Source organism: Acomys minous (assembly GCF_964271855.1).
Source record: "Acomys minous genome assembly, chromosome: 12".
NCBI lineage: Eukaryota > Metazoa > Chordata > Mammalia > Rodentia > Muridae > Acomys > Acomys minous.
Window position 1 is genome coordinate 89,581,149 of NC_140493.1, and position 15,024 is coordinate 89,596,172.

Here is a 15,024-nt window from a genome sequence, read left to right on the forward strand (position 1 = left end):
CACTATGCAGACCAGATTGTCCTGGACCTCAGAGATCCACCTGCCCCTGCCTCTCCAGTGCTGGGATTAAAGGCTCCCAGCACCACGCATGGCTGCATCAATCTTGCAAAAGGTATCAATGGTAAGTACTAATGGGTGCTTGGTGTGATTAGCTAGGTTAAAATGTTTCCTTTTACCAGCAGATAGCTCTGAAAAGAGCTGGGTCAAATTTATAAGCACCAGTTTCTAAAGAAACAACATGCCAGCCAGCCACATCTTTAATGCCAGCACTCCACGAGGCAGAGGCAAGCATATCTCTGTGAGGCATCTGGTCTACAAAGTGAGTCCAAGGCTACACAGAGAAACGCTGTCTCAAAAGACAAGGAAGCAAGGAAGGAAGGAAGGAAGGAAGGAAGGAGCTGAGCGTGGTAGCGCATGCCTTTGATCCCAGCACTCGGGAGGCAGCGGCAAGCGGATATCTGTTAGTTTGAGGCCATCCTGGTCTATGGCGTGAGTCCAGGACAGCTAGAGCTGTTACACAGAGAAACCCTGTCTCGAAAAACCAAAAAAAAAAAAAAAGAAAAGAAAAGAAAAAGAAACAAAGAAAGAAAAGGAAAGGGAAAAAAAATACAATATGCCATACTCTCCTGTAAGGTAAAAATCATAAAATGCTATTAGGTCCAAGGGCAACATTAAAATTTGCCTGTTTGAACAGAGGCCAAATCTATCCCTGTTCCTTACACAAGCCTTAAAATACCAAATCAAAAAAACTACCATTTTGTAAATTATATTCCAATATCAGATGAGCTTCCAAGTGACTCTGGGTTTCTCCTGGTGCTACAGGAGAAAAAGACTGGGGATTGTGCCTTAGCTAGTTCTGGGAGGGAAAATGCTGTTCAGCCGGGTGGTAGTGGCTCGTGCCTTTAATCCCAGCACTTGGCAAGCAGAGGCAGGCAGATCTCTGAGTTCCAAGCCAGCCTGGTTTACAAAGTCCAGGACACTCAAGTTACACAAAGAAACCCTGTCTCAAAAAACAAAAAACAAAAACAAATTGTTGTTCTATTTTTCTGAGACAGGGTTTTTCTGTATAGCCTTGGCTGTCCTAGAACTCTCTCTGTAGACCAGACTGTCATCAAACTCAAGAGATCCATCTACTTCCATCTCCCAAGTACTAAGATTAAGAGCGTACACCACTACTGCCAGGTGGAAAATATTTTAAGTATCCAAAAAATGTAATGTTTTGGGCCAGGAGTGGTGGCACACGCCTATAATTCCAGCACTAGGTAGCAGAGGCAGGCGGATCACTGTGAGTTCGAGGCCATCCTGGTCCACAAACTGAGTCCAGGACAGCCAAGGCTACACAGAGAAACCCTGTCTCGGAAAAACAACAACAACAACAACAACAACAACAACAACAACAACAAAAGGTAATGTTTTATCTGAATCTCTCTATAAATTCTACTTCCTTAAGTATACAATGTGCCGGGGATGGTGGCGCACGCCTTTAATCCCAGCACCTGGGAGGCAGAAGCAGGTGGATCTCTGTGAGTTCGAGGCCATCCAGGACAGCCAAGGCGAACACAGAGAGACCTTGTCTCAAAAAACCAAAAAATAAAAATAAAAATAAAAAAATAAAATAAATAAAACTAAGCTCCTTTGATGAAACTCTCATGTTCAAAATATTTAATTTAAAAACTAATTCATCAGCTTTCTTATGCTTTTCTCTTTTTTTGTTTTTGTTTTTGGAGATAGGGTTTCTCTGTGTAACAGTCCTAGCTGTCTTGGACTCACTTTGTAGACCAGGCTGGCCTGGAACTCACAGGGATCCACCTGCCTCTGCCTCCCGAGTGCTGGGATTAAAGGCGTGTGCCACCACGCCCGGCTGTTATGCTTATTATATTCATCTTACATATATAAAATGTGATTTCCAAAAAAAAGAAATGTGATTTCCTAGGTAACAACACAACTTGTTTCGAGCAAAATTTAAATTCTGTTTTTGTTTTTTGTTTTTTTGTTTTGTTTTTCGAGACAGGGTCTCTCTGTGTAGCCTTGGCTGTCCTGGACTCGCTTTGTAGACCAGGCTGGCCTCGAACTCACAGCGATCTGCCTGCCTCTGCCTCCCAAGTGCTAAAAATTTAAATTCTGATGCTTCTTTGTCTCAGAATACACTTAGATAATACTATTTAAATAGTCCTATAAACAACTAACAAACTTGCTTTGCTTTGTTTTGCTATTTTTTGAGAAAGAGCCTCACCACATAGAGCAGGCTGGTAAGAAACACGCAGTTCTCCTGCCTCGGCCTCCCAGATTGCAGGTCTTCACCACACGCCTGCACATTTTACAGAGATGAGCACTGAGCCTCAGTCTGGAAATCTGAGTTGGTCAGTCTCTTTCAGGGACCAAGTTAGTTAAAGTTGAAACAGTTCTTACCTTCATCTCCTTCTGGCGCGTAAGAGGCTGTAATAATGTCAATGTCAGCACAATTCATCACAATCTGATTGGTTGCCTGCCTTACCTAAAAAGAAAAGAAAAACCAGCTGTTAGTAGAAAATAGCACACAAAATGTTTACCTTCAACCTGGGCTAATATTTCACATAATTTCTAAAAGCCTAGACTGGACGGGCATGGTAACACACACCTTTAATCTCAATACTCCGGAGGCAAAGGCAGGCAGAACTCTGAATGTGAGGCCAGCCTGATTATAAATGGAGTTCAGGACAGCCTAGGATACATAGAGAAACCCTGTCTCAAAAAACCAAGATTATGACTTCTGGAGATGGGTTAATGGTAACAGATGCAAGTTTAACATATATACACATAAGTGTGTCTGTTTGTTTTCAAGTCAGGAAGTCACTGTGTAGCCCTTGCTGTCCTAGAACTCACCAGGTAGACCAGGCTGCCCTGGGACTCAGCGAGATTCACCTGCCTCGGCCTCAACTGGGTTTAAAGGCATGCACTGCCACACCTGGCATGGTCTAACTAATCTGAACTCTCTTTTAGTGTTCCATCCTATAAATAAAGCAGTTATTTATCCAGATTTCCTAAAGAAGTTTATTTCCATTTTTAAAGAACACACTACTTCGTTGCTTGTTTGTATTACATATAAACAAGATCCTACTACAATAAACATCCTGGTCTAGTGTTCCTGTGCCCATGCAAGATTTTTTTTTTTTTCCAGAGAAAGAAACCTAATGACAGTCTTTCTGGACAGGATATATTTGCCAAAAATACCAAGACCTGGGGCTGGAGAGGTGGCTCAGAGGTTAAGAGCAGTGTCTATTCTTCCAGAGGTCCTGAGTTCAAGTCCTAGGAACCACATGGTGGCTCATAACCATCTATAATGTGATCTAGTGCCCTTTGCCCTCTTTTGGTCTGCAGGTGTACATGCAAATAGAGCACTCATATACATAAAATAAGTCTTAAAAACAAAAACAAGACTTGACAAATTTCCTCCAGAGTAGTTCCAACTGACACTACTATATAAAGAATAAAGAAAATTCGCCCAGCATGGTACACTTGGGAGGCAGAGGCAGGTGGATCTTTGTGAGTTTGAGGCCAGCCTGGTCTACAAATGAGTCCAGGACAGCCAAGGCTACACAGAGAAACCCTGTCTCGAAAAACAAAAAAAAGAAAGAAAGAAAGAAATCAGTACGTTCACTTAAAAATGCCCAACAAGCCAGGCGAAGTGGTGCACACTTGTAATCCTAGCAATCAGGGAGGCAGAGGTAGGGTCTCTGTGATCTACAAAGCAAGTCCAGGTCTGGAGAGATGGCTCAGTAGTTAAACGCACTGTCTGCTCTTCCAGAGGTCGTGAGTTCAATTCCCAGCAACCCCATGGTGGCTCACACCCATCTATAATAAGATCTAATGCCCTCTTCTAGAGTGCAGGAAGAACATTGTATACATAATAAATACATAAATAAATCATTTTTTTAAAGTGCCTAATAATCTGGTGAACATTAAATGGCATTCTATGGTTTTAATTATAATCCTCCTAAATAACTAACACTGATTACTAAGCATCTTCTGTTTTCCCCTGGGAACTTGTTTAAACTCTTATCACTAGAATATACAAGGTCCTTAATTCAAGCTACAACACACACACACTTTTTAAATTTTAGTTCTTGTAAATCTATTTCAAAACAAAAATGTAACCTAGTTTAACTTTTTTAAGTGGCAATATTTCTTCCTATTGTATTGTATTTTATCAGAATACACCCAATCAATACCTTTATGCCCAACTGGTAATGACTAATAAACCTTTTCCCTATTCATAAACTGAATTTTTTGTTGGTTTTTGTTGGTTGGTTTGTTTGTTTGTTTGTTTTTCAAGACAAAGATTATGTGTGTGTAGCCCTGACTGTCCTGGAACTCCCTCTGTAAACCAGGTTTGCCTTGAACTCAGAGATCTGCCTGCCTCTGCCTCCCAAATGCTGGGATTAAAGGCGTGTATACTCTACCCCCCCAGTCTTCATAAAATGACTTGAAGGAGGAGGCGGAAGCCAGGAGTGGTGGAGCATGCCTCTAATCCCAGGGCTCAGAAAGCAGAGATAGAAGGGTACGAGCTAAAGACCAACCAGATCACCTAAGAAGAGCTTGTCTTCAAAGCCTAGAAGGTGGCATCACATACCCCATGGCACCCCAACCCTCCCCCACAAATAATGAGTGTGGTTTTTTTAGAAAAAGAAATGCAGGGAAAAGAAAACACTTAACTAGAGATTGTTCCAAAGAGAGAAATGAGTATTTCTCAAAGTTTGAAGCATACGCCAATGCAATGACTGGCTCCGCTGCTGTCTTAATCCTCATCTAGGCAACCGTTTGTTACCCATCAACACACAGAGAGAACTTTCATGGCAGCCACGCATTTGATCTACCAAGGTCAACAACATACCTCAGCTATATTACATCTGCAAGCCACATTTAGTTAACTAGTACTATAACCACCTTAAAGATGCTCAAAATGTTTATTGTAAAAGCACTGTACATTATCAAATAACCGTATGTTCTAATCCCTCCTGTTGTTAGGGGAAAATCTACCTGTTTGTACTAACAAATCAAGCAATTTGTTATTTAACCGCTACTTTCTTGTCTCGGGGTACTGACATTTTTAGAAGAGTAAAAAAAGCCAGAGGAACAAAAATATGTTATCTTAAAAATAAAACTCCTGCTGGGAGTGATGGCGCACGCCTTTAATCCCAGCATCGGGAGGCAGAGGCAGGTGGATCACTGTGAGTTCGAGGCCAGCTCGGTCTACAAAGTGAGTCCAGGACAGCCAAGGCTACACAGAGAAACCCTGTCTCAATCCCCTCCCCCCCAAAAAAAACCTCCTGGCAGAGACAGGCAATTCTGAGTTCACGGCCAGCCTGGCTTATATAGTAAGTCCCAGGACATGCAGGGCTACACAGAGAAATTGGTCTTACTCCATTAAACCTTTTAAATATCAATCAATATATTTTGCCCTTTATTAGAGATGTATTTAAAAAAAACAACCAAGCTGGACAATGGTGGCTCACCCCTTTATTCCCAGCACTCTGGAGGCAGATGAAGGCAGCTCTGTGAATCCAAGGCCAGCCTGGTCTTGAGCTCCAGGACAGCCAGGGATACACAGAGAAACACTGTCTCAAGGGGGGAAAAGATGGGCATGGTGGCACCTGTAACCCACAGGCAGGCAGATCTCTGTGAGTTCAAGGCCAGCCTGGCTTACAAAGCTCATTTCACGACAGCCAGGGCTACACAGAGAAACTTTGTTTCAAAAAATAAACAAGCAAACAATAAAAAAGTGAAATGCACCTGGTGTGGTGGCTCACGCCTTTAATCCCAGCCCTTGGGAGGCAGAGGCAGGAGGATTGCTGTGGTCTACAAACAGAGTCCAAAATGGCCAAGATACATAGAAAAACCCATCTCGAAAAAACCAAAAAAAAAAGGGGGGGGGGAGTGCTTAAATTGGCCTATAAATTGTGCTGATAATAAACTCACTTTCAATTTTTCTATTTAATGGCATAGAAGAGCAGAATGTCATTTCTTTGTTTCAGGCCCCTGATTAAGTCTTTGGATTTCTGTCCTTCAAACGAACCACATAAAAGTAAGGCTATACTAAAGTAGTAGCATGGTCCTTGGTAACAATAATACAATGGAAGATTCCCAGAGCTAGAGAGGTAGCAATGGACAGTTTTTCCTGAATGAGCCTTCTCTGCAATCAAATAGCATGCTACATCATCAGGTCCTTGCTGTTAGAAGACTTCACACAGTGCTATAATCAGATGCATAGTAAATAAACCTTATATTTACTGGAGTAAGACTCAATAGTTTTGTTTTTTTTCCTAATTGGCAAATCCAGATAAGTTAATAAAGAAAAATGTCCCATGTTATAACCACAAACAATCATTTGAAGCCTGAGACAAGCCATTCCACAGTTAGCACTTTGTAATAGGGGCTGGAGAGATGGCCCAGTGGTTAGGGCACTATCTGCTCTTCTGAGGTCCTGAGTTCAATCCCAACAGCCACATGGTAGCTCACAACCATCTACACTGCAATCTAATGCCCTCCTCTGACATGCAGGCATACATGCAGACAGAGCATTCATACATAAAATAAATAAAAAAACAAAAAGAAAAAACTTCAGTAATTGTTGTGTTGAGCAGAACTATAATCTCTCAAGTCAATGAGACACAAATAATCAGTCAACTCTAATTTAGCTAAATTTCTTGCAAGAGATGCTGAAAAGAGCAAGTCGAAGGAAACCAAGTAAGTTCATGGTCTCCCTCTCCCCTCCCCCATCTCTAAGATAGTTTGCTTTGTAGCTCAGGCTGGCCTCAAACTCACTATGGTAATTCTGGCTGGAACTTGAGAACCATATGTCTATGCCTCCAAAGAGCTAAGATTACATGCATGCACCACCACTCCCAACCATCAATAACTACACACACACACACACACACACACACACACACACACACACACACGTATATTTAGCCTAGTGCTTGAGAGGCAGAAACATGTGCCTCAAAAAAAAAAAAAGTTTAAATACACAGAATATTGACATTTCTATTTTGTGACTACTGTTTTGTTTTATTTTGTTTTGTTTTGTTTTGTTTTTCGAAACAGGGTTTCTCTGTGTAGTCTTGGCTGTCCTGGACTCACTTTGTAGACCAGGCTGGCCTCGAACTCACAGCGATCCGCCTGCCTCTGCCTCCCGAGTGCTGGGATTAAAGGTGTGCGCCACCACGCCCAGCTTTTGTGACTACTTACAAACATTATAAAGTTAAAACTGTACATAAGTATATTACACACTTATCTCTAGGCAGGCAACAGGAGTTACCTTTGAACATGGTAAGACATGAAAATAAATTTTAGTGCTATTCATGACTATTTATCCACCCCACCCTGCTTTGAAACAGGGTCTCTCTTTATGGCTCTGGCTGTCCTTGAATGAGCTTGGTCTCAAGCTCCAGATCCACCTGCTCTGCCTCCCATATGCTGCAATTAGAGGTGCGTGCCACCATACCAGGCCTTTTCCCCTTGGTGGTGGGGGGCGGGGCTAGGGTCCAGGAGGGCAAAGCATCATATAGACTAGACAGGTCTTGAATACTGTGCAGACAAGAGTAACATTAAACTTGTGGTCCTCCTGCCTTTAGTTTCCAAGCACTGAGATAGCAGAAGACGTCACTCAGGGCCGGACAGTTCTAGGGGACAAGCTGCAAACCGGCACACTGGAAGAGCACTCCGAGCAGCTGTGAACCTGGCACCCTGGAAGAGCACTCGGAGCAGCTGAGTTGCAATTCCAGCTTCTATCTGTGACATTTTCCAAAAAAATAATAGAAACAGGCTGAAGCAATGAGACAAAAATAGTAAATCTAGGTAACTTGTTTGTATTTCTAAAATATTTCCTGATTAAAGTACAATTTCAAGGGTCTGGAGACATGGCTCAGTGGGTAAGAGCACTGTTTGCTCTTCCAGAGGACCCAGGTTCAATTCCCAGCACCAACATGGCAGTTTACAATTGTCTGTAACTCCAATTCCAGGTGATCTGACATTGTCACACTTATGCACATAAAATAAAATTAAATAAATTTTAAAAATAAAATAAATAAAAATTTTAAAAGATTACAAATGACCAAATCAACCAAAACCACAGGATCAAATGTTGTTCAAAAGAAAATCTGGGGGCTGGAGAGGTGGCTCAGAGGTTAAGAGCACTGGCTGCTCTTCCAAAGGTCCTGAGTTGAATTCCCAGCAACCACATGGTGGCTCACAACCATCTATAATGGGATCTGGTGCCCTCTTCTGGTGTACACTAGGTGTACATGCATTCAGAATGCTGTATGTATAATGAATAAATATTAAAAAAAAAAAAAAAAAAGAAAGAAAATCTGTGGGCTGGAGAGATGGCTCAGAGGTTAAGAGCCCATCTGTTCTTCTGAAGGTCCCGAGTTCAATTCCCAGCAACCACATGGTGGCTCACAACCACCTATAATGAGATTTGGTGCCTTCTTGTGGTGGGCAGGCACACATGTGGGCAGAATACTGTATAAATAATAAATAAATCTAAAAAAAGGAAAGAAAAAAAGAAAATCTGTAAAATCTGGGGTGTTGAGCTCAGTTAACAACTAAACAGTGGGCCAGGCATGGTGGCGCTCGCCTTTAATCCTAGCACTCAGGAGGCAGAGGCAGGCGGATCGCTGTGAGTTCGAGGCCAGCCTGGTCTACAAAGCGAGTCTAGGACAGCCAAGGCTATACAGAGAGACTCTGTCTTGAAAAACAAACAAAAAACAAAACAAAACAAAAAAACAACTAAACAGCTATCAGAAGACTCAGTTCTTTGCCACTGGCTCGTGTACAGATTAGAACAGATTTACTTTACAATAAAAACCGGCTCACTTATGAAACAAAGTTCAAAGAAGCTTCATAGATAAGCTGCTACTCAAGACCACATTTATCCAGGCTGTATAATTGATAATCTAGAACCAGGAAGTTAAAGAAAACAAAACAAGGCTTGTACACAATGTCAGAATAGATAATACAAAGTCCACACAGGAAAGCCCACACTGTTCACTTAGAAGAGAATCTATCAAACTCTCACTTAGCAATTCATTGTTAAGTTCAAACCAGCTTGCCTGACTCACTACATAGCCTTTCTGCTCAAGATCAGTGAAACAGAAGAGAAGACCAAGTACCCCACAGGCAGCGTGACAAGACGCAGTCCACAGCAAGAAGCAGCGTGCTGGGAACACACAAAGCAGCTTTAAAGGACAGGTACTAAGTTAACGAGTTACACAGTGCCGCGTTTCAGGTAACTCCTTTAAGTATTCTAGCATCAACGATGGGCATTCAGAATGATCCAGCACTTAGAAAAAGAAATCCAGGGGCTGGAGAGATGGCTCAGAGGTTAAGAGCACTGACAGCTCTTCCAAAGGTCATGAGTTCAATTCCCAGCAACCACATGTTGGCTCATAACCATCTATAACGAGATCTGTATACATAATAAGTAAATAAATCTTTATTAAAAAAAAAAAAAAAAGAAATCCAGAGAACAAATTACCCTTCCAAACCAGTGAATATTTTTTAAGAAGTTAAATGTTTCAAAGGTAAGTATGGCTTATATACAAAATTCACTACACAATTCAATGCCAGGTAACTTCAGACAAAAGCTTAGTAAATGAAAGAAAGTTGTATTTTGGGGGAGTAGTGCTGCTGAGAACTATGCACTAAGTTCCTGCACAGCCTAAATCCTAAGCAAGTACTCTACCACCCAGCTGTGGTTTGCTTGTTTTTTGGATTTTTTTTTTTTTTAATCTCTATCTTTCTTTCATGTGTCAGTCTGTCTGTCAGTTTGTCAGGGCCATACCCTGGCTGATTTGGAACTGGCCTTGAACTTGTGGTAATTAATCCTCCCACTCCCTAAGGGCTACAATTACAGGCATGAGCCACCATGCCCATCTTAGTGCCTTATATGTCTTTTTGTTGTTGTTGTTTTGTTTTTTTGTTTTTTCGAGACAAGGTTTCTCTGTGTAGCCTTGACTGTCCTGGACTCTCTTTGTAGACCAGGCTGGCCTCGAACTCACAGCGATCTGCCTGCCTCTGCCTCCCGAGTGCTGGGATTAAAGGTGTGCGCCACCACCGCCCGGCTTATATGTCTTATTTTATAGATACATTTTTTTTTTAAAGCTGAACATAAAAACGTGAGGAAATTCCTTCTTCCCATCTTCTAAGCTCTATTCGCTGGGCACTGAACACAGGCCCTTGAAGCAGACATTTTAGCATTAAGCTACACCAGTAACACCTCAAATTTAAGACCAATTAATGAGCTAACATAATGCTAACGCGTTATTAATTTCTCTTTTTCGAAAGTAATTACAAACTGTCACCATGATTACAATAAAAAGACTTGGAAAAAAACTGGGAATAAGTTTTCACAACAGAGGATTAACAGTAACATTTACTTAGATGGCAAGCGTTTAGCCAAGCCAACCCCTGTAGCTGTCACTCTCCTCTTACTGCCAGTGTAGTCATCAGTACACGGATAACTTGTTGGTAGAGCCCAGAAACTAGCTGGTACAACCTGATTTGGGGGCTTCATGGATGAAGTTAATTTCTTGAGACAGAATATTTCCACAGGAGAGTGCCCACCTCCTGCTCTAGTTCCTCAACCAAGGACTTCAGTCACATAGGCCTATAATCCAATTTAATCAATCATCAAGAGTGGCAGATCAGATTTTGAAATTTCTGAAGACATCTATTGATCAAAAATATCCAATATAAAAGTGAAAATAAAATTATAAGCCTAAAACATCTCTCTAGGCCCACAAGACACTTCAGGATCTACTGAAGCTGAGCATGGTGGCTCCTGCTTATTGTCCTGGCTTCCGAAGGCAGGAGGAGGGCTGATGAGCTTTGAAGGTGGCCAGGAGTACACAGCTGGGTTCCAAGTCAGGCTGGGCCGCTGAGTATAAGACCTCATTTCAAAATCACAAGAAAAACCCACTTAACAGCAGGGCCTGGTGGTCATCTGTGAGTCAGCACGGCTGTGTCACCCAGCTTCAATCTCAGCACCCAGGAGACAGAGGCAGGTGTATCTCTAAATTCAAGGTCAGCCTGATCTACGATCAATCTACAGGAGAGCCAAGACTACATAGAAAAACCCTGTCTAAAAAAAAGAAAAAAAACTCATCTATGTAAAATGACAATTTTTACTACACCATTAAATATTGTCTTTTTTTCTTTTTTTCTTTTTCTTTTTTTTTTTGACCTTTCAAAGGAGTCTGAGGCCAGGTTAAAAATACACCAGGTTTCTAATGTATAACCTGTACAAATACTCTGCCATAAAATTTTGGAAGCACCAGGCAGTAGCGACACACACCTTTAATACCAGCACTCAGGGAGGCAGAGACAGGTGGATCTCTGTGAGTTCGAGGCCAGCCTGGTCTACAATGGGAGTCTAGAACAGCCAAGGTTACACAGAGAAAACCAGTCTCAGAAAAAAAATAAAACAACTAAGGCAATCATGCAACTTTCTACACACATACATACACACGCGCGCGCGCACACACACACACACAGGGTTTCTCCATACAACTTTCAAATATGATATCAATTGCTAAGCAAGTGATCTAATGTCAATCTAAATTTTAGAATATTTTTAATTTCCACAGTGATACCACCTATTGCCACAATTTAAGCATATGGCTTCAATTCATGGATCTAGTTGCTCTAACTACTGAAATTCTCTTATACTTCCAAAGGAACAAATGAAAGTCCAATTATCCCTTAATTAGCTTATGATAGTTGGATTCACTATCACTCCATCTTTGTGTTGCCACCTAGTCTTTTTGTTTGTTTGTTTTGAGACATGGCCACCTAGTCTTAAAAGAATTTCTGAGGGAGAAAAATATTTTTTTGAAGGCCAGGAAGATGGATCAGTGGGTAAAGGCATTTGCTGCCAAAACTCTTGTCTTGCGCTCAATCCCAGAGCCCACACTGTGGAAAGACAGAACTAATGCCAAAAGTTGTCCAATGACCTCCACAGGCACGCCACAGCACCCCACAGATGAACACACTCACCCATACCCACACCCACAGATGAACACACAAAATAGGTGAAAGAAATATTTTCTTAATTTTTGTAAAGTCTATTCTATTAAAAAGATCCACTTACTTCCTTGTATGAAATTCACAAAACAGACAGACACAATAGCCCATGCTTAGAATCCAAGCTGCTCTGAAGGCTGAGGACTGAGACACAAATTCAAGGCCAGCCTGGATAACCAGAGCTCCATCTCAAAGAAACCTAGTCTGTCCTGCTGATGGTTGGCATAGAACCTTGTGCTTCCTCAATGGCAGAAACCAACCTTCCACATAGTTCATCTCCTTTTTTTTTTTTTTTTTTTTTTGGTTTTTCAAGAAAGGGTTTCTTTGTGTAGCCTATGGCTGACCTGGAATTCCCTCTGTAGACCAGGCTGGCCTTGAACTCAGAGACCTGCTTGCCTCTGCCTCCCACAAGTGCTGGGATTAAAGGTGTATGTTAGGCTTGTTTTCTTTTTCCTTCTCTCCCTCTCTCCCTCTCTCTCTCTCTCTCTCTTTTTTTTTTTTTTTTTTTTTTTTTTTTTTTTTTTTTTTGGTTTTTCGAGACAGGGTCTCTCTCTGTTATCTTGGCTGTCCTAGACTCACTTTGTAGACCAGGCTGGCCTCAAACTCACATGGATCTGCCTGCCTCTGCCTCCCAACTGCTGGGCCTGCCTCTGCCTCGGCCACCACCGCCAGACTGTGTCAGGCTTGTTTTCAACTCTTCAGAAATGTAGAAAGTGGTAAAAGTGATTGCTATGAAAGCCAAACAGCCTGAGTTAGAACCCAAGATCCCACAGTGAAAGGGTAAGAGAAGGAAGGCTGTCCTGGGACCATACACGCCAGAGCGCCCACGCACCCCCACCCACTCACACACACATTTTTTAAGGGGGGGAGGGAAGCAGCATATTGCTGCCTGTTGCTCTAACCCTTCAATAAAGCTCACTTAAAAACCAGTAAAAAATCTGCACTATTTTTTTCCCTAAAATTCCTTCGCTCGATATGCACACCTTCCAGATTTATGAACTCATGTCAACTTCTTTCCGGTTACTCTTTTCATGTAATTCGAAGTCATCCACGGCTAGGTCCTTCCTCCAAAGGTCGCAGACACTCTACTACTGTTTACAGTCCCTTCTATCTGACCCCTGCCAATATATATCAAACTGAAGTCACTTGGCACACACCAGAGTTTCCTAAACGACACTTGCAAATCCTAATCTAGACCCAACATGCATTCATCCTCGTTTCTATCCTTGACAGAAAAATATAAATCTTCCCTGTCACAAAAGTTCCCCTTTTGAGGCTGCCCAGCGCCTAGAACCGTCAAGCTTTCAAACCAATGCCCCAAATCTAACAAGCGGGCTTCTAAATTCCGTCTTTTTACACCATTCTTTAAACTGAGCATCCTACTATCTTGGCTTTCAGTTCATCCGAGTACTAGTCTTCACTTCTGGCATCCCACTACAACACACGCCCTATCTTTCAGGTTGAGGCCTACTGTCCTGGCTTCCTCTACCGCTCCTGCTTCCCCACCCCTAGTAGGAAAAGAAACGGAACCAATTACATCTACCACCACTCAGAGAGAGCTATTAAACAGCTCCCAGTTTTCATGTCTGATTTCCCAGCACATCACGCACCTCGGCCTATCTATCATAAATGTCTGTTTGGGGACCTTTGTGAGCCATCTACACTAAACGGTCTCCAAAAATCAAACAATACTGCCAGATAAATACTTCGGCGAGGAGGGAGGAGTGTATGATTCACCAGATAAATAAATAAATAAATAACTGCAAAGAAGAGTAATGGAGTATTTTCAACCAGTGGCAGGCTAAGACTGAGAGCTTTCTTTCAGAAGAGGGGACTGCTAAGCAAACCATCCCTGCAGAAATAAATCCACCAGGTTTACATGTTTGGGGAGCAAGGCAGGAAGGAGAAGAGGAGCTGGGGTCCTCCTTCAGCTTCTCTGGAGGTTAAGGGAGAACAAAGTCACGGCTGCACTGTCATTTGAGGGGAAGGGGGGGAGGGGGCGGATCATCCTGGAAACCCGGCCCCTTGGGCAGGATCAGGCCGAGAGAACTCGGTGAGGCTGCCTGGGATTAACATTCTCGTTCCACTGCCCCCCCCCTCCCCGCCACGGACCTTCCTAGACGCCCCCCTCCTTGCTCCCAAGTGCCTGATGACCGCCCCTTCCAATCTATCCGCGGTGGAGTGAAGGGACAACCAGAACAGAACCCAGTCCGCAGGGCTGGGACCAAGCAGGCACTCCTATCCCCTTCTTAGCTCCCCACCCCCCACCCGACTTCTCCCAAAGCCCAGGGCCCCGGAAGGCGGGGACCGGGGGGGGGGGGGGCGCTACAGGCAGGTGTGCTGGCCCCCGAGGGGCGCACAGATCGCTTGGCCGCAGGCTCCCGCAGCGCGATCCCGCCCGGCGGGGCCCAGCACTCCAGCCCCGAGGGGTGCGCCGCACCCACCTCCCGCTCGGTCCCGCGGCCCACGCGCCCAGCCCGCCCCGGCCTCCTGCCCAGCCCGCGGGCGCGGCCTAACTGCTCGCCCCTGGAGCCCGAGGGTCGCCGTACCTGGGCGGCGGCCTCCAGCTTGCCCTCGAAGGTGAAGTCCAGCAAGTCGGGCTTGAGGCAGAGGCTGTAGTTGATGGGCGACACCTCGGCGGGCAGCCGCTCGAAGGGCCGCTTCTCCGGCATCGCGGCGAGGCCCTGGCGGTGGAGGAGGCGGCGGCGAGAGGAACGGCTGAGGAGGAGAAGGAGGGGAGGAGGCGGAGGGCCGAGGAGGAGCAGGCGGCGAGCGAGGGAGGGGGCGGCGGCTGCCAGCCACATCCACCGGGCGCGGGCGACCGCCTGCGGAGAGCTGCCGGGGAGGCTGGGGCGGGGGTACAGACCCAGCGGGCGCCTGGGCCGGGCGGGCGGCGGTGCGGGCGGGTTGGCGGGCGGGCTGCCTACGGGGAAGGGGGCGGAGGGGAGGGCAGGGGAGGAG

The 15,024-nt window shown here is 44.2% G+C and overlaps 1 protein-coding gene across 1 annotated transcript in view; it reads right to left on the reverse strand.

Annotated features, from left to right (window-relative positions):
- Nucleotides 1–14,994, reverse strand: part of NPEPPS (aminopeptidase puromycin sensitive) — an 80,977-nt gene extending 65,983 nt beyond the window's left edge. The window contains exons 1-2 of the mRNA XM_084748734.1: nt 14,613–14,994; nt 2,410–2,494 (exon numbers count right to left, since the gene is read on the reverse strand). Of these exons, the coding sequence (XP_084604860.1) occupies nt 2,410–2,494; nt 14,613–14,867 (340 nt within the window). The 5' untranslated portion in view covers nt 14,868–14,994. The remainder of the gene's footprint in view (nt 1–2,409; nt 2,495–14,612) is intronic.
- Between the last annotated feature and the right edge of the window lie 30 nt (nt 14,995–15,024).